This window comes from Ostrea edulis, chromosome 6, assembly GCF_947568905.1.
Source record: "Ostrea edulis chromosome 6, xbOstEdul1.1, whole genome shotgun sequence".
In the NCBI taxonomy this organism is placed as follows: domain Eukaryota; kingdom Metazoa; phylum Mollusca; class Bivalvia; order Ostreida; family Ostreidae; genus Ostrea; species Ostrea edulis.
In genome coordinates, this window is record NC_079169.1 from 15,633,493 (window position 1) to 15,654,034 (window position 20,542).

At 35.8% G+C, this 20,542-nt stretch overlaps 1 protein-coding gene across 3 annotated transcripts in view; it reads right to left on the reverse strand.

Annotated features, from left to right (window-relative positions):
• Positions 1 to 12,808, reverse strand: part of LOC125646783 (uncharacterized) — an 18,969-nt gene extending 6,161 nt beyond the window's left edge. Inside the window, exons 1-8 of one of the 3 annotated variants that reach the window (XM_048873313.2) lie at positions 12,668 to 12,808; positions 12,352 to 12,402; positions 11,787 to 11,864; positions 11,563 to 11,691; positions 6,710 to 6,879; positions 6,159 to 6,273; positions 5,955 to 6,061; positions 5,504 to 5,616 (exon numbers count right to left, since the gene is read on the reverse strand). In XM_048873313.2, coding sequence (XP_048729270.2) covers positions 5,504 to 5,616; positions 5,955 to 6,061; positions 6,159 to 6,273; positions 6,710 to 6,879; positions 11,563 to 11,691; positions 11,787 to 11,864; positions 12,352 to 12,402; positions 12,668 to 12,803 — 899 coding nt within the window. In that variant the 5' untranslated portion in view covers positions 12,804 to 12,808. Of the gene's footprint in view, positions 1 to 5,503; positions 5,617 to 5,954; positions 6,062 to 6,158; positions 6,274 to 6,709; positions 6,880 to 11,562; positions 11,692 to 11,786; positions 11,865 to 12,351; positions 12,497 to 12,667 lie in introns of those variants that run through there. The other 2 variants (XM_048873312.2, XM_048873314.2) reach the window with 2 other exon arrangements.
• Positions 12,809 to 20,542: the final 7,734 nt, after the last annotated feature.

Genomic DNA, 20,542 nt, shown 5'->3' on the forward strand with positions numbered 1-20,542 from the left:
TTGTAGAGCGTTGATATCTTTCTTTGTCCTCACTTGATTTGTTGTTCGTAGTAATTGATATAGAGTATATAAGATTCGAGCATACCACGGCCTGATCTATTTGAATACAGTATATCTTTAAAAATAGTATGCCATTTAATAGACGGCTTTTGGTGATGAAAATGTGAAAGATCCAAGGAAGTGATCTACAAACGCATTTTGTTCATTTACGCAATTTTTAAATTTCGTAAATAAAACACTAACATTGCCAACTTTTTGTTCATTAATATTGTATAATCTAACATCACCGATCCCTCAGTTAGTTAAAGACCCAATTTTAAGTTGACACCCCCAAATTGTAAGCTGCCTGCCAATCAAATATTTAACAATAGATCTCAGGTGGAGTGACATCTGCAGACACTGTGGTCTGGGGCTACCCCAGAGAGGTGTTTTGATAACAATAACAGCCAGTATCTACAAGCATTCTTTAGATCTTGAGGAAACCCAGTCTACCTGAGTTTTGATAACAATGATCTGTCCATACCTGCTATTTTCTTGTAATTCAATTGTTTTTAAAAAGGCCCCTGAACAATGCAATTTCAATATAATTGTAATTTTCCCCCTCTATATACCTGTACATGTATTATAAATTACACAATCAGAAATCAAAAAATAATTTGCACAATTATTTCTGAAACTTGTAACCTATTGAAATAATTTGTCATCAATTTATGATACCTCTATATTCATAACAGAAATTATTCATCCAGTCAATGACAGAGAGAAAGAGGGGTGCATATAGAATGTGTGTCAGCTACCCTAATGAATACAACCATTATTCAAACACTATGACCACAGAAACTCTGCAGAGGTCCCTGAGACAGGTCCTGTGTATATCAAAACTATATTTTAAAAAAAAGCATGGACAGGTACATTTCTACCATGTTCTGCCTCTGTGTATTTCTTTGAGTGCCATGGGATATAGCAATTAACACCTTGGTAGACCCTGGCCACTCCAGGTAAATAACATCTGTTTAGATTAGGCTCCGCCTACATTTTCACCAACCGTACGGTCATGAGATGGGTCTTTAACATTGTATAATCTAACATCATCGATCCCTCAGTTAATTAACATTGTATAATCTAACATCACCGATCCCTCAGTTAATTAACATTGTATAATCTAACATCACCGATCCCTCAGTTAATTAACATTGTATAATCTAACATCACCGATCCCTCAGTTATTTAACATTGTATAATCTAACATCACCGATCCCTCAGTTAATTAACATTGTATAATCTAACATCACCGATCTCTCAGTTACTTAACATTGTATAATCTAACATCACCGCTCAGTTAATTAACATTGTATAATCTAACATCACCGATCTCTCAGTTACTTAACATTGTATAATCTAACATCACCGATCCCTCAGTTAATTAACATTGTATAATCTAACATCACCGATCCCTCAGTTAGTTAATATTGTATAATCTAACATCACCGATCTCTCAGTTAATTAACATTGTATAACCTAACATCACCGCTCAGTTAATTAACATTGTATAATCTAACATCACCGATCCCTCAGTTAATCAACATTGTATAATCTAACATCACCGATCCCTCAGTTAATTAATATTGTATAATCTAACATCACCGATTCCTCAGTTAATTAACATTGTATAATCTAACACCACCGATCCCTCAGTTAATTAACCCTGTATAATCTAACACCACCGATCTCTCAGTTAATTAACATTGTATAATCTAACATCACCGCTCAGTTAATTAATATTGTATAATCTAACACCACCGATCTCTCAGTTAATTAACATTGTATAATCTAACATCACCGTTCAGTTAATTAATATTGTATAATCTAACATTACCAATCCCTCAGTTAGTTAACATTGTATAATCTAACATCACCGATCCCTCAGTTAATTAACCCTGTATAATCTAACACCACCGATCTCTCAGTTAATTAACATTGTATAATCTAACATCACCGATCTCTCAGTTAATTAACATTGTATAATCTAACATTACCAATCCCTCAGTTAATTAACATTGTATAATCTAACATCACCGATCCCTCAGTTAATTAATATTGTATAATCTAACATTACCAATCCCTCAGTTAAATAACATTGTATAATCTAACATCACCGATTCCTCAGTTAATTAACCCTGTATAATCTAACATCACCGATCCCTCAGTTAATTAACATTGTATAATCTAAATCACCGTTAAGTTAATTAACATTGTATAATCTAACACCACCGATCTCTCAGTTAATTAACATTGTATAATCTAACATCACCGATCTCTCAGTTAATTAACATTGTATAATCTAACATCACCGATCCCTCAGTTAATTAACATTGTATAATCTAACATCACCGATCCCTCAGTTAGTTAACATTGTATAATCTAACATCACCGATTTCTCAGTTAGTTAACAATGTATAATCTAATATCACCGATCCCTCAGTTAATTATACCCCCCGCAACAAGTTGTGGGGGGGTATACTGGAATCGGGTTGTCCGTCTGTCTGTCCGTCCGTCCGTCCGTCTGTAGACGCAATAGTTTCCGGGCTCTAAAGCATTATCCTTTCCACCTACCGTCACCATATCATATATATGGACTACCCATGGGATGAAGATGTTCCCTATCGATTTTGGGGTCAAAAGGTCAAAGGTCACGCGCACTGGACATCGAAGTAGCAATATGGTTTCCGGGCACTAAAGTGTTATCCTTTCCACCTACAGTCACCATATCATACATATGGACTACCCGTGGGATGAAGATGTTCCCTATCGATTTTGGGGTCAAAAGGTCAAAGGTCACGCGTTGTAAAAACTGACCATACGCAGAACAAGCTCTGGCGTATCAAATCAGTTGAGAGATATAAACACCATATGCAGATGATAATGGAATATTGCATAAATATGGGAAGACAACGACGGAGAAGCTGAAATCATCCCGTTTGTCACACGGTTGAGTTGTCAGTTTGCTGTTAATGTCTACTTTCCATAAAATATCTAAATATGAAGCAGAAGTGGACGACTCTGTGGTGTCTTTTTCTTCGAACTCACAGGTATATATCGGATCGACATATGAATGAAAGTTATTAATATTAATAGACAAAACGTCGTCGATATATCTAAATGTCGAATTGAAGGCCACAGCAAGAAATTTTTTCTTCTCACGTAGAAGTTTTGAATAAATTCTGCTTCTGCTTCATATGAATATAGAAACAGGACGGGGTTTCAACAGTCTCAATTGAAGTCAGCATTTCGCTGATTCTATGGTCGTTATAACGATCTAGTTTGGCAATACAATCTATCATTGGGTCAAATGCTGTCTGGCGTGTTTCATACCGATTATTAGGCCGTTCTAAACACACTGATTTTGACTACAGATTACTACGTTTATCTAATCAAGATATAGGGCTCATGATGGGTGTGACTGGTCGACAGGGGATACTTACTCCTCGTAGGAACCTGATCCCACATTTGGTATATCCAGGGGTCCGTGTTTGCCCAACTTTCTATTTTGTATTGCTTATAGGAGTTAAGAGATTAATCATGTTTGTTATATTTAGCTTTCATTGAGACGTCACCAGCTGTAGGTGAAGCACCATAAATTTACACTTATGTTTAGCGCGCATGACCCTAGTAGTGAAGGATCTCTAACGTGCCAACGCCTGCCAAGATACGGGACCTCCATTTTTTAAGGTCATATCCGAAAGATCCATGATTGTCACTTTTAAATGCCGGGCGTTTGTCGATGGAGCATTCATTAGATATGTTTACATTTTAGGTTTCACGCGGCCATGTCACGAGCGGGGCTCGAACTCACGCCCTCTCGGTTACAAAGCGAACACTCTGAGCTACCGCGACCCATTTCCAGGTGTTAGCACGACAAAGGACTCTTAATCACTACTATGAGCGTCAAACATAGGTCTAAATAAATTTGTGCTACTTCAGCAACAGCTTGTGACGTTTGATATGAGTGAAAAATTGTCGGAAGGACGCAAAACCAACATAAACCATTCAGTCATAACAATTTGATTGTTTTATTCAGAAGCATTGTATTCCAAATGTTATCTTCGTGTACTTTTTTTTATTAAGATCCTCCCTTCTTGGTCAGACAAAGTTTGATCCATGAATCGTGAAATAGACTTAATAAAATGCGCTCACTGTTGATTGACACACCGGATTGTATTATTGCATGACAAACATTTAGATTCCTCACCATGAGCGGTGTATTTACATTTAAAGCGACAAAACAATGCCCGCTGCGTGAGTATTTCTCGTTTACATTAAAAGATCTTAATGTCGTTAAAATCGTCATGAAATGATTGAAAATGGCATTCCGAATACACACAACGTCAACATCACGCTACGAAGTTCATATAAGGGTCTAATTTAGCTCTAAAAACGAAAATACTTGAAGCTGTTGTTTCTAAGTCTCTCTTTTTCTAACTTCAAAGATTGTGCGACAAAAACATAATATAACGACCAGTTTCCGGTTATTTATTGTAATCGTGCGCGTTACAGAACACAGTGTACGATTGTATATTGTTTAATGTCCCCCTCGAGAATTTTTCACTTACATGGAGACGTCACCATTGCAGGTGAAAGGCTGCAAAATTTAGATCTATGCTCGGCGTTTACGGCTTTTGAGCAGGGAGGGATCTTTATCGTGCCACACCTGCTGTGACAAGACGTCTCGGATTTGCTGTCTCATCCGCAGGACCGCCCCATTTAGTCGCCTCTTACGAAAAGCAAGGGGTACAGGATACCTATTCTAACCCGGATCCCCACGGAATCGCAATTTAAGAGATATTACTCATTATATATGTGTGTGTGTGATGAGTAATGTTCCCCAGTATGCTCCGTGTTGTGTACTTCCCACTTTCCACTAAGTGTTCAAAATTTCAAGAAAATGTTAATGCCACACCCAAGGGTAATTCTTTAGAGGTAACAAGACCACGAATACATAATCTACATGGAGTTCAGGCATCGCTTGAACGTTGAGATTTTCCGTGTCGAATCTAATGCTGTTACCAGACCAATTGCTTAAGTTAATACATAGATAGTGTATAGAGATCAATTTTCACCCCTGTTTGATTTTCTCCTCTATCACCGTTTCACGAAATTGTCGAATTTGAATGCACAGATTCATCTCAGTACCAAAGAATTCGAGCGAATATAAAACGGAGCGACGCGTCCGGGCAAAAACAAAAAAGATAGATTTTAAGGTAAAATAAAAACTAAAACAATAGAGGCATGGGGTTTATTCGATATACTGTAATCTAATTTCTTTCCACACTTAATAATATAAAATGTAGGTTTTAAAATCAAGTAGAGAACGGTTGGTGTTTTATAGAGAACTGAAATGCAACGTAACACAAGGTACGTGTATGTAAAATATAGGTACCTGTACAATATGTAAATGTAGATATTCCACACCACAACACGTATATAGCTTTATTAAATGACATACCAAGAGGTCCCAACAGACGCACTAGAAGAAATCATGACGGCAAATGCTCCGTATTGTTTGGTATAAGAGGGAACCTCGATTTCATCACCTGCCGTGGCGTTGCTAGAGAATTCCTGTTTGGTGTTAAAAAATACAGACTTTACTAGAAATTGCTGTTCTGTGACGTAATTGACATGATCACACATCTTTTCGTCTAGTATTTGATGCTTACACAAATTATTTGTTAGAGAATATTGATATTCGGGGTATTTTGGGGTGTGTGGTTTTTTTGTTGATTATTTGTTTTTGTTTGTTGTTTCGTTTTTTATTTATTTGTTTATTTATTTATTTATTTTTGGTTTACTTGCTTTCATCCCATGAACCCACACACACATACACATAGGGAATTGTCTACTAGACACGTTGCAATTCTAAAGACTTATTAAGAAATTATGAAGAATTTCAAACTTACATCCGGCTGTAAGGTATCAAGTATGACTTCTGTACTAAAGGTCTGGCTACTGACTCTGTGGTTATATATATTGTAGACAAACACGACATTGCTTCCCGGCGAGGTGTCTGGAAAAAGAAAGCAACGCAAGTGATGATCTCCATATAATATATGTACATGTATGATCCACATTCATGGGGATACATATTAAGTTTGCTAAAATGCCTGTTGTAATCTGTGAAATTGACACAGTAAATGCCTTCGGTTGGAATAACATAGGACTCTGTCTATGGACGGTGTTGTTGCGCGTGTCTGTGGCTGTTAGACCAACACGGAAGGCCTGAAACAAAGAAAGTACTCAGTTTCTAAAAAACACCAAAGATTTTAGAAATATATTGTTTCTGAATTTTGAATGGGAGATTACACAGAATTTATTCTACTAATACCACAGGTGCTTGTGGACAGGACTTCCGGTACCCCCTCCCCCTCTTGTATTTTTAAATGTTCAATTCCTTGGGTATTTTGGACGTATTTTTGATAAAATATGTAACTTCAGAGTTTATATATTTCAATAATATATATGATCAGTGATATGACATTTTTAAAAACGGTTTTTATGCAAGATTTGCGTATTCCATTGATATATATAGACTCTTAGGTTACATATTTCATCAAGGAATTGAACATTTAAAAATACAAGAAGGGGGACCTGTCCACAAGCACCTGTGACTAATACAACCAATTTTAACAACGTGTCCTGCTTTAAAACAACTCACTTGGTCCGGTACGGTTAATTCTAACTCATAGAAGTTATGATGACGTCCGGAACCTTGCTTGGAGACATTGTAAATATCTGTAACACCATTGTTGTAAATTATCTCTACACTGGAAATGAATTCTAGTGATTCCATCCCAGAAACCTCAATGCCTAGGGTGATATTGGTATCTGAATGGATGAATGAAAGTAAATAGGAAAGTTTCCAACTACATGTATTAATATATTTCACAAACTTCCACTGAGTTCGTTTGGTCACAAAGTTTCTACGTAGATGAGGCCTCGACGGGGAGTTTGATCTTTTCTTTTAATCTTATTTCATTTATTCATTTTTCGTTACCGCACAACCTTCAGCATTCGAGTACTGTTAAAATGCGAAACGAAACAAAACAAAATGAAATCTACCAATAACGAAACGAAATCTACTGAAACGAAGCAAAATCAAATCGATCGAAAGAGAACGAAACGAACTCTCTAATTATGATAATAAGAAATGGTAATATAGTCCAACATCTCAGGCCGCTGTGAAAGTTGTCACATGTAAATTGCATTCACCTCCCCGTTGGTTTGGTCTTTCGGATTGACAGCTACATTTTTAAGCGGTCTATCGGTTAGCATCAAACATTGTTTGGAGAATCTGGTGTCTAAGAAAGTTGAAAGCAGGAAGACGTTTTCTTACTTTATCTCTAACTGTTGAGGTTAGAGTACTCTCAATTATAGAACCATATTATACGAATACAATGCGGTAAGATATATATTATCAAACATTATTATTGATATGCAGCAAGTCTAGAGATAGTTCGAAGTGTATATTTGGGGTGTTGCTAAAACGGGGAAGGGAACGGAAAAGGACAATATTTTATGAAGGAGGTCTGCATTTTATAAAGTCAAAAATTACAGAGAGGAAGGGAAGACATGCTTAGAATCCACCATTCAGTATACTTCATTCAAATATACATGTATTTTAAAATCATCATAATTTATTATGAATAATATTAAGCAAGCGCCATTTTCTTAACACCCCCCCCCCCCTTCCCCCAGCGATTGTTACAGTATGTTGTAAAATAAACTATACTGAAAAAGACTTGAATTATAATTTAACTTTTCAAATCTTATTACTTTATACTTGCTGCCACCATAAGAATCGATTTTATGAACCTAACCAATGAATGATAGGTGTTTAACAACCCCACCCCACCCCGGCGAAAACAAGATTGAAAATTTCCTTAACAGATTTTCCCAAACATAGTCGTTTTAAATCGAACTTTACATTTTTAGATAATATTGGATTTTAGTTCTACGCCTAGTATAATATACATCAAATCGAGTTCTGTGTGTGTAAAAAGTTTGCTACATTTGGGATCGATTTACGGTAAGGGAAACCGGTATCCTGCGGATATGTGTTGAACCCGAAGAGGTGCAGCGGAGGGGGGGGGGTGAAATACTAAGATGAGTTCATTACCTAGTAGGGGACCGGAATTAACAGATTAACACAGAGAGCATATAAACAAACACTGTGTGTTCTTTTCATTATCTACCCTCTGCCGCTAACATCTCGGTCAAAGCTGAAATTACAAGATTCTTGTAAAACGCTTTGAAAACCTTTTACAGACATCCAATTTAGCTTAATTAATTTATGGTGCAGGATTTTAAGATTGTCTTAAAATCGTTTCACTGTTTCTAACAAATTCCTAACATTTTGATTTAATTCAAAATTAAGCATACATATGTACATGTATTTGTCGGATTTTTTGTGCTATCATGGCTAATTCCGTTCCGTTTTCCGTTCCGCGTTTTAGCAACACCCAACTATTTAGGAACATTTGTGCCATTATATTTGTTTACCTTGTAAAACCAACAATATTCAATATCCATAATTATGAATACTTTTGTCTTTAGAGCTTAAACATGTGTTTTTGCCCAACGCCAGCAACACCCCTCCCCCACTTGGTTGGCGTGTTTCCCCAGACCTCCAACCTGTACCTGCTTAGCCCCTCCCCCTTTCCAACGTTTACTTACAACTTGTATAATTTTGCACGTGATCCTAGTTTCCCTAGACACCGGCTTCTTCAAAATAGACCGTATCAGTCAACCCGAAATACCGCATCAATGGAGAGACAACTTTCATCTATGTGTCGCAACTTTCACAAGGGCCCGATTTGCTCGTCCATGCTACCATTTATTACCGTCTTCCAAGGAAGACGGTATAATATAATTGAAGTATTTTACAGTCTTCGAACAAAACACTGCCTCTCCTTTATGATTGGTAGAAAATGAATGATGTGAAAATTCTAATTTATCTCATTGGTTGAAATTCTGTTCAATGCAAAAGAGAAAATTTCGTATATAATGATCTAATTTACGCACGACTTAACAATTTTACAGGATTTTCATGTAGCAGGGGACAGTTTCGCACTATAGGCCCAAAAATGGAAATACCCCATATTTGAAGTGATATTACATGTGTAAAATTGTATACAATAATTTTAGGATGCATGTCAAATGTAGCTGAGTGCTTAATAAAAATGTTGATATACAACATGATTCCTAGCATATACATGTAGATGGGTGCAAATACGAAACTAAGACACGTGGTCAGTTGCTGAAGAAATTCTGTTGAAAACATGCAGGGTCTAGCAAAAGGTCTGTAGCTGTGAGGGAAGGTGGATGACCCTATATGAGAGGTAGATTTTTGAGAAGGGCAGATAGGGTTCTTGATTGTGCACAGTGTCTAAATCCCCATGTTTGGTACTGTGATGGTGTGGGGGTGGTGCGGATTAGCCCAAATGAGGGGAAATCAAAGCAAAAAAGGGGAACCTGCTCAGAGCATGTTTTGTGCACCAGCACCAGTATTTATAGATGACATGTAATTTAGGGTCATAATTTATTTATTACACTAATATGAAATACAAGAATTGACATAAAGGGGAAATATGATTTTTCATTAGTCTGTCATAATCTGACTTTGGTGTATACCCCCTATCCACATGTTTCAAAACCAAAGAAACTGTCCCCTGCCACCTCAATCTTAAAAAAAAAAGAGAACACAAGAGAAGAAAGAAGAAAATTGCAATATAATGAAACTGACATTTTAATCTTATTAATAACAACTATCAAAAACGTTCCTATAATTCAACAAATAACAGAAGTGGTCTTTTTGCACGTATATCTTAAAATTCTTCTTAATCAAATTTGGACAATTTTCAGCTATTTAGTAGTTTTTGTTTCTTGCTGTGTGAAAATTTTTAACAAGCTGAACATCTGCTTTTCACTGTTTTCTTGAGGTTGAGAAGAAACAATGCTTTCTATTTTTAGTACAAATATCATGTCTACTTCAATGTCATGGTAGAAAAAGTATTGTACAGTAGTTTCTAGGTGTTTTTTTTTAAAACTTGATTTCATATAAGATTTACCATTTTAGAAAAGTTTGATTATGTGGTCATTTAAAAATATAGATACTTAAAGCATAACATACATTTATATCAGTTTATTGTCTGGGGTTGTTCCTAAAAACGGTAAGCTTTGTTAAAAAGTTATACTTGTTGCTATTATAATTAAAGAGTTCGGTTATACAATCTGTTTCGTTTCGTTAGATTTTGTTTCGATTTGATTTAGTTCTGGTAAGTTTCGTTTCGTTTCGTTTCGCATTTTACAGGTACCCCTAGCATCCACTGTAAATGTTCTCATCGTTGAAACCTTTATTTAAACAATATTTATTCAAATAACATTAGCCTATATAAGCCCTCTCCCTAGTAATAGCTTGCTTTATGAAACTTCCGACCTATTCCACTTCCATATGAGTTCCACTAATTCATGTTTCGTGTATTCCAACTTAATTTAACACAAATCACATATGGGACATAAATAAATGTAAAACAGTTATAAATCGTAAGCACTGGAGGTTAAGTTAACAATACAGAATGGAATGTAAAACGGTGATAAATCGTAAGCACTGGCGGTTAAGTTAACAATACAGAATGGAATGTAAAACAGTTATAAATCGTAAGCACTGGCGGTTAAGTTAACAATACAGGATGGAATGTAAAACAGTTATAAATCGTAAGCACTGGCGGTTAAGTTAACAATACAGAATGGAATGTAAAACAAGTTATTAACAATACAGAATGGAATGTAAAACAAGTTATAAAGCGAAAACCGAACCTGACAAAGGCAAGGAAATTTTCCGAAAAAAGTAGTGAGAATAGATATATGGCTGAATTTCTTGGACACGTGACAGAAATATAATCTTTGATTAAAAAAGAAACAAATGATTTTGCAGCAGTATAACAGTGTTTTCGTTTTCTGAAAAATTTAATCTGAATATTTTTTCTTACGTTAAATCTTTACAAATCTTGTATACCGATTCGAATGGGGTTATAAATACATGTGATATTAGCATTTCCAGGGGACATTCAGTCGATTAGATAGGATAACGATAATGAAGGATTTAATTACCAATAAATTGATATGATTGTGTAGATTTTGCTTAGAAATTCTTCCGACCAAATTTAAGCTGGAACGAGCTCGTTGAAAAATGGCGTTCAGATGCAAGAGTCGGATGTATATACGGAGATTACGGACATTAACCGACACTCTTACTTGTAGGAATATGGTTTTCTCCAGCGCGATATACTTTCTTGATTGAAACGTAATTCAAATTGCTATGCCAGAGGAAAGGGTTATGAATCCTATAAACGTGCATTTTACGTCAACAAACCAAGTACATGTATTTGGGAAAGGGGGTTATGTATGCAGAAAACGCAGCATTTGCATTGTATTCCAATCGAACATGACTAAATGGTATTTCTTTGTTCATCTTAAATTTCTACAGAGATACAAGTTATAAAACTCTACCTTCTATAGGGTCTCCAATGAGCGGATTGTCGGACAAGTCCAAGAAATGAACTTGGAAAGTGACGTCACTAAGTCCCCACACAAATGCTGTGTACGTCTGCTCATCTGAACACATGACCAACCACGCACCTGCTTGTCAAAGTACACGACTTAACCAACTGACATGAAATGAGAATCATATGCATCTGTAATTTTTCTAGGATTTTTCATTATTATTTTTTTACCTACACTTGGTGTTGTTACTGCAATTCTCTTTTTTCCCCCACCAGATTCATTATCACCCAACGCGAGGACAGTGTCACCTGAGGGCCGATGGAATTGAATGTACACATATTTTATGTAGAAATAATAAGGGGCGACATCAAAAGATCGGTGTCGGATAAAAATCTAATTTCAAATAGTTAGGGGGAGGGGGGATAAAATCTCCCGTAAGTTTCTGTCATCTGACATCGATTACCCTTTAGTAGAAAAAGAAAAAAGACAAACGACTGTTAAAAACCACATAATAATATTACATTTTATTGAACATTTTTAAAATAGTTTTAATGTACACTTTCATTTGTGAATAAACAGTAGAAAAAATACAGAGAGAGTTATTCATAATTGCATGTTTTAACTTGTTAATCGATTAGTTTCAACATTCATCATATTTAGTTTTATAGGGGGGGGGGGGGTCTTGGTGAAAACTATGTGAATTTAGTTTTTTATCAGACATTGAACTTTTGATCTCGCCCCTAACAACGTACAATGATATGGCTTAATAATTAAAACATTATGTGTAATTCTCACCATTCGGTCCTTCTACCATACAGTTCTGGTGTAGACTTACATTCTGTATTTCTACAACAAAGTAAGACACAGTTGAATCTACCGTGAAGGATAAAGACGATCCATTCCCACGTGCCTGTAGAACTTTAATGAGGATAAGATCCACCTATAAGATAATTGTGGCGAAAGATCAGTCCCCATACACAGAGAGAGAGAGAGAGAGAGAGAGAGAGAGAGAGAGGGAGATACACACAGAGAGAGAAAGAGAGGAGAGAGAGAGGAGAGAAAGAGAGAGGGGGAGATACAGAGAGAGAGAGAAAAAAAAAGAGAGAGATACCTGTGCGCCCCCGTTGATGACGAGTTGGGGTTTGTCGATGGACGTCAATATAATTGGTAGAAAACACTGAAACAGTAATAACTTGATATGTGTATGATAACACTCCATGGCGGCTCTCCCATGTTATTTGTCTCATGTTAGTTTTATAAATTTCTATTCTGTTATCTAATACATGTATTTGTTTACCTGATAGGAAAACTGATAAAAGCACGAATGTGACTAAATGCGATACCCTCACTAACAATTGGACATTCTAATATTGCACGACTAGAGTATATCTGGTTAACTCAATTCAAATTACACACAATTATCAATTCAAAAGTATATTTGTTAAATGATCATGCAACCTCGCTGAAGCCAACACTGATTTTTATCACTGTTAAGAATGTACGAAAGCGTTTTCTGGCCACTTGCTTTTATTTTTGAATTGCAGACTTTAAAGTCGATTTGATCACTTTAAAGTTGGCTGGTCGACTTTAAAATTGAAATTACTTAGAATTTCCGATTTAAAGTCTGCATTCAAAGAGAACAGAAGATTTGTGTTCAATATTGAAATTGAAAGAAAATATCCTGTAATTGATTGAATTATTTAAACTAGGCTTGAAATATCATGTAATCATTAAATTTCTAGACATTTTGCGTGGGAACGTATTTTAAGTCTTCGTAAACTGAAATAATCACACATTTAGAGACATTACCGTCGCAAATGCAGAGAGCGATCTTTTATTGAGGTAATAAAAGGGCAAGTAAAACACGCCGCACTGTAGCTGTAGGACCGTAGCTCTCTGGGTAAAAATTAGAATATTTTAAAGAGCTAGAGACGCACAGGGTCTACAGCCTTCGGTTTACGGTGAACTTGGTGGTTTCTTGGACACGACTTGGGTCTTATATCACGGCAGCTTTACATCGCCAGCTCAAAAGTTTTATGTGAAATTTTTTTTAATAATATCTTTTACCACTACACTTGTGTCAAGACATGCCCTCAAACATATCTTAATACTTCTTAGTTTATTAGGTTTGTTACTGACTGTCTATAGAAATATGTCGGGTTGCCAATGTCCATACAAGGTGGAGCGTAGTAAACACAGGTATACGTGACGTTTAGACCCATACCCCCTTTGTTCCACCCCATCCCCCCTTAACGTGTAGAAAAGAAAACTAATAAGAAAACATTCCCGAAAACTCCTGGAGTCTATATCTATGGTATTTACTTTCCTCCAACTTTTAATTCATTTTGCGTATTTATTTAACTTGGTTTTAATGGATTTGAATTGTTTTTAATCCGGTAAACCTTTGTAACTTAAAAGTCCGATAAAAGCGCAAAATGGCTTTGATAATTGAAAAATGTATACATAAGAATTTTCGGGAAATATTTCAAATAAGTGAGTAAAGAGGTGTGGCGAATCAAAGGGGGTGTGGGTCCAAACGTCAGTCAGGCGCCTGTGCTAAACAATGTATTGTCAATTTGTCTGATTGGAGAAATATTTAGGTTTTATTTTGTGTATGTACTAGAATATTGTGATAAAACTTGCATGTTCATTATATATGGTTCCGCCACTGGGAGGACAGAATTCGATCCCAATACCATTAACATAGGTTGTGAACTAAACAAATAAAATAGTTATTGAACTGTTCCTTTGACATGTTTAACAAGCCCCGGCATTAGAAGTCACAGATATTTTGGATATTACCTTCAAAACGGAAGTCCTTTGTACAGTAGGCGTGACATGATAATGAATTGTTACTGCTACGGCCCAGAGCGACATTCAGAGTTCAAAATTTGTGACAGTTTACCTAATGCTGCAATCCCTATATCCATAGTTGTCGTTCCTTACACGTACACGTCTCAAGGGTTTTTCCAAGATATACCAATCTGTCAGTCTGCGGTGTGACTGATAAACCTGCCTGTGGTGTGTCGGATACTTCAGTCTGCGGTGTGCCAGATACTTCAGTCTGCGGTGTGCCAGATTCTTTGAACACTCTGCTATGTGTCGGATACTTCAGTCTGCGGCGTGACGGATACTTCAGTGTGCGGTGTGCCGGATATACACAGTCTGTCAGTCTGCGGTGTGACGGATACTTTGAACAGTCTGCGGCGTGACGGATACTTTGAACAGTCTGCGGCGTGACGGATCTACCGGTTTGTCAGTCTGTTGAGTGTGGAGGATTTGAATACAATCGTATACAGACAATAATTCTTCGTTTCCATGATAACCCGCTTAGCTTTATTAAGATAAAACATAATTTGTGCCGCGTTTCTAGGTGTGAGAGCTGTATCTATTGGAATGACTTGGATAAAATCAGTGAAACGATCAAACTTACTAAATCTACGATCTCACGTTGGCTCTCAATATTGTGAAACTTTCTCTGGCCAAATATTTTATTAAGATTCAAGGTAGTGCATGTAGAAAATACTGACTTTGTATGTTAGAATAACGGGAAAAAAGTAAATTATCAAAAAAAGTGGGGAAAGCAGACCAGCCTTCCTGCCCACCCCAACCCCCTGTTTTCGTGCCTAAAACAACATATCAATTCGTGTTGAAAGAAAGGTGCATATCTACATTTCATTAAATTCCAAAGGAGCTCGAATTTATGTGTTCCCCTATTAATTATTTTGTATGCAAGATTCGTTCCCGAATTTAGAATCATGCTTTCAGTCAGAGCAGAAATGAATTCATGTTGAAGTATATCTAGTTTGAATGCAAATGTTGGGTTCCTTCTTTTAATTCCATCAGACTCATTAGAAACCCCTCTCCCAAACTATGCAGCTTTGTTTTTATTGATATCTAAATCGGTATAAATGAATCCGGATATAAATTATATAATGTTTTTTCGTGATCATATAGATATTGATACTGATAATGAAAAAAGAAAATGTTTATACTCTTGCCTTCTGCATATCCTACTAATGCATTACAGTATATTGACATTGTATCATATCAAATAAAAGCTCAACACGAATTTTACTGATTTATGCATACTAACATCTTATCGAATACATTTGAATTTGAAATTTCTACGTACAGCGGTATGGCCATTGCGCCAGATCTACGTAATGAAAATATTTATGAATAAATTACACTCAAGCCTCAAAGTAATCATTATGGCATGTTACAGAAACGTTAAAACACACAAATGCTATAGTCCTGCAATGCATGCATGCGATTTTTCTGAATACATGTATTTATGTATTCATGAATGAAGTTCCTACGCTTGAAAATATCTTGGTCTTTATGCATTTTGTTTTGTGATTTTGGTTTACCATTCCTTACACTGTGTAAATGAAGGAAAAATTGGTAAAGGGTGCAATTCTACATGCACCATACATTAGTATACATGCATGTGTTGCAAAACAAAATGTACATGTAATAACCAGACATGTATCGTCATTTTTCATGGGGGTGGGGGGGGGGGGGGTGGGGGTGGGGGTACAACAGGGGAAAATGGAAAATTGGATTCTTCAAAATTTCTTGCCATTCAAAATAATAATTAAAAAAGATGAACGAAAACAGCAATAAAATAAAACAAAACACCCAAACAAACCAAGATGTTTTGTCGGATGTTCAAAGTCCTAATGTGGGGTGAAGGGTTAAAGAGTGTTTTACTTTGACTACCTCAATAATTTCCCCCTACACTTCATTTTCTTCAATCGTTGGGGGTCGGATGGGGTGGTTAGAGTCCTCTACTATGAGTGCCTCATATCTTCATTTTCTTAATTGGTGGTGGTGTGTGTCTTCTACTATTATATCAGAACTTTCAAGCTGGGGTAAGTGGGGGAGGGGTTGTCACTCAATGTATCTTTTATTTGCATTACAAACTAACAAAAAATGGATATTGTTATTAAAGGTGGGTGACAGACACTCTTGTCCTCTCCCCTTGATGTTTGATAACGACGCATAATATGATAAACTCGATTATTACATTTTGCATTAGTACAATTTGCGTCGAGTTCGACGCAGAATGTAATAACGCAAAATGGCACAGATATATAAGATCTATTGAGCGCCATATTAGCATAAAATGAAGTAATTGAAAATAACATTATTTAAAAATATGTTTAATTTTTAATTAATGCGTCCTTTAAATGAATCAAATAAATCTGTATTATCAATTAATGAGAGCAATATTGAGTTACTAGTACTGTTCTCTTTTTATTGAATTAACGATATCATTTGTCTTAATAAGAGCACGATTATTACAAGATCATCGGCTCTCTCTCTCTCTCTCTCTCTCTCTCTCTCTCTCTCTCTCTCTCTCTCTCGTTATCTCTCGTTGCTCTCTCTCTCTCTCTCTCTCTCTCTCTCTCTCTCTCATCCCATACACTCGTACAGTGTTATATATGCAAATTTATGTACCTAAATGATTTCCTGATTTATAAATCTGCAATACTCTGACAAGTAAATCATATGGTATAAGGATTCATGCACAATACAGGGTAAATATTATACTCTGATACTTCCCCTGATGGAAGATAGCTGATCGGCACGGGCTAAGTGTGTCGCAGTCTTACAATGGACAATGTTGTTTACTGTTGGAATACAAATGGAGTTTATCGTTTTGTTTCATGGATTATGCAAATAAAGGGAGTTTTACTACTACTTAGAGTATTTTCGACAAGTGCACACGTACATCTGCGGTCCTTTACAGATATTACGAGTAGGTCCAGGTAAATAGTCGTCCGCATTCGATGCGTTTTCATGGCGAGCATACATGCCATTTTTATAAGTACAGTAGTATTTATGTCTTTGCCTTTTACTTGAAGTAATTGTGAATGGTATAGATTGTATACTCTTTGCTTATTCCATTTTATCCATAGATAAAAGATGAAATATTTCTCCGCATTTTTGTATAGTTTTGACATATTTACTGCAAATGTACGCACGTTCACGTAAAGAAAAGGCATTCTATATATATTTATCCAAATATATATATTTAGAATGATTTACTACTGTACGATATGTTTATTATAATTTTGAGCACTGCGTGGTGTTCCAAAACGTGATTTCATTTCTTCTTGATGTCCTATAAATTAGTATCGGAGATGTACGTGTTACCTGTCGAAGCTACCCGCACAGGTAAATCGAAGACACTGATGTGAAGTGAAGCGTAGCAAAGCTCGTCCCCTTATATACCATGCGAACCCCGATACATATAACAATAGAAATTCCAACTAATATGGCGGATTAGCAGAGAAATATGGCGGACATATAGAATTATACTATATTTATTAATTCATGTCAGCTTTAAGAAGAAATGAAATCACGTTTTGAAACACCACGCAGTGCTCAAAATTACAATAAACATATCATACAGTAGTAAATCATTCTAAATGCTTTGGATAAATAAATATATAATGCCTTTTCTTTACGTGAATGTGCGTACATTTGCAGTAAATATGTCAAAACTATACCAAAACGCGGAGAAATATTTCATCTATTATCTATTGATAAAATGGAATAAGCAAAGGGTATAAAATATATACCATTCACACTTATTTCAAGCAAAATGCAAATACATTAATGCTACTGTACTTATAAAGATGACATGGCCATGTATGCTCGCCATGAAAAAGCATCGAATATGGACGACTATTTACCCGGGTCTACTCGTAATATCTGTAAAGGACCGCAGATGTAATTGTACACTTGTCGAAAATACTCAAAGTAGTAGTAAAACTCCCTTTATTTGCATAATCCATGAAGCAAAATGATAAACTCCATTTGTATTCCAACAGTAAATACCATTGTCCATTGTACAGACTGCGACACACTTAGCCCGTGCCGATCAGCTACATGTATCTTCAATCAGGGGAAGTATCAGAGTATAATATTTACCCTGTATTGTGCATGAATCCTTATACCATATGATTTACTTGTCAGAGTATTGCAGATTTATAAATCAGGAAATCATTTAGGTACATAAATTGTTTATGCATATATATATATATATATATATATATATATATATATAAGCGCACTGAAAAGGCCACGACACTGTTGGTTATTTAAAACTCGAATTTTCGACGCAACCCGCGTCTTCATCAAGAGACATCATTTACATAAACAAATAACACGCAAAAACGACAAGTATTGATAAACTACATTGATGACAAGAGTGATACACTGTTTTACTGAGTGATAAAAAATGGTGGTGGTTTCGTTGTAAAGCGTGTTTACTGACTATGGTTTAGAGAGTTTGTACCATGGTCGGGTCGGGATGAAAATAGAATTATTCTGGAAAATTACAGAAATCAGATAAATTTAGAGGGAAAACAATTCGTTTCCCCGATTTCAAGGCTCCGATACCTGTTGAATAGACGTCCGTATTTGATAGGTTTTTTTTGTTTTTTTTTGTGGCGAATATGCCAGGTACATTACATATTATGCATATGGCATGCACCTGTATTTTGCAAGAATTGATATAAATAATATATTTTATGCTCTTTGCTTATTCCATTCTATCAGTATGTAATTGGCAAATGATTTCTCTGCATTTATTTCATAAGAAACTGCAAATACTTGCATGCACTTGCAAGTATGCAAACTTTCAGAATGTTGTATTGGTATACAATAAATATTTTGTAATTTCGAGCAAAGTGTTTTAAAATATGATTTTATTTGTTTCTCATTCCCTATATATTTCTTTCGGAGGTGTGCACTGGTCGAGTCCACCTAGAAAAATCACTCAGGTGTGACAATCACATTTGGGGTATATACGGGTAGAGTAAATTAGGCTACCTGAGAAAAATATGGCGGATAAGATGAGAAAGGTGTACGTATTTATTAATTCATGTAAGCTTTAAGCTTCTTTGCGGTTGTGGTAGTAAACGTCCCCAAACCAATATATACCCCAGGCCCTCTAACATGCCGGGTAGTTTGATATCAACTTCAAATACTAATTTGTACCGACTTGTTACATTTTACCATTAAGTGTTATTACCAATCATTAGCTGATCTGGGAGTACCAAACCGAAACGACACCTCATAAAATTTAATAACATTGCACAAGTTGTATATTAAGTAATGTACTACTATTGTATGTGAATTTTCAGAGTTTTAAACCTCATCTATGATGAAACCATTTATTTCCGAATCTCAACTTCATAAAGATTAAGTAAGATTTCCCGCTTCCTGTGTATGCAAATGATAATCTAATAATGCACGAAATAGACTTAGATATGGAAATCAGCACCGGTTTGATTGACAATCAGATGACATTATTGCATGACCAATCGATGCAAAAATATTGGGACTCCCCACTAAAAGCAGGGAATTTGTATTTCAATTGACAAAGCATAATGGTATTTTCCTCTTACACTAAGCGATTTAAAGAGTGGGGTTATCTGGAAAATCGCAATAACTTAAATGAATCTGGCGAATCCACTGCATATCACTCACACTTAATTAGTACCCTACTAATGAAACTGGGGGGAAATATGGGTTTTCTCTCAGATTCTCTGGCCGACCCTTTATCTTCTTTAAAGTATTGATATGGAAGTTGATGCGAACTTTAAAAAAAAGACCTCTTGTGTAAATTTTGTTTTCCCCACATTTATTGGGCTGCTAGTTCTGCGGGTATCTTGCTTTAAAATTATACCCAAATCCCGAATGTTGATATTTCATACAGTGAAATTAATGCAAAAGCTTCGGTTGAAAATGGAGTATTGTACAAACAAAAATTCGTATTTTTAAAAAGAAAATCATAAAATTTATTGCAAACCAGAGCCTGGGTCTTCTACGTTTACTCCCCAGTCCACGTGTAAGATGATGAATGAATCGCAAGTTATCGGGCCTTTTCGGCAAGCGAAAAAATGTATGAGTGGGGTTTTTTTTTTTTCAAGTTGGCAGAAAAGACTCGGAGATGTTGCGAATGACC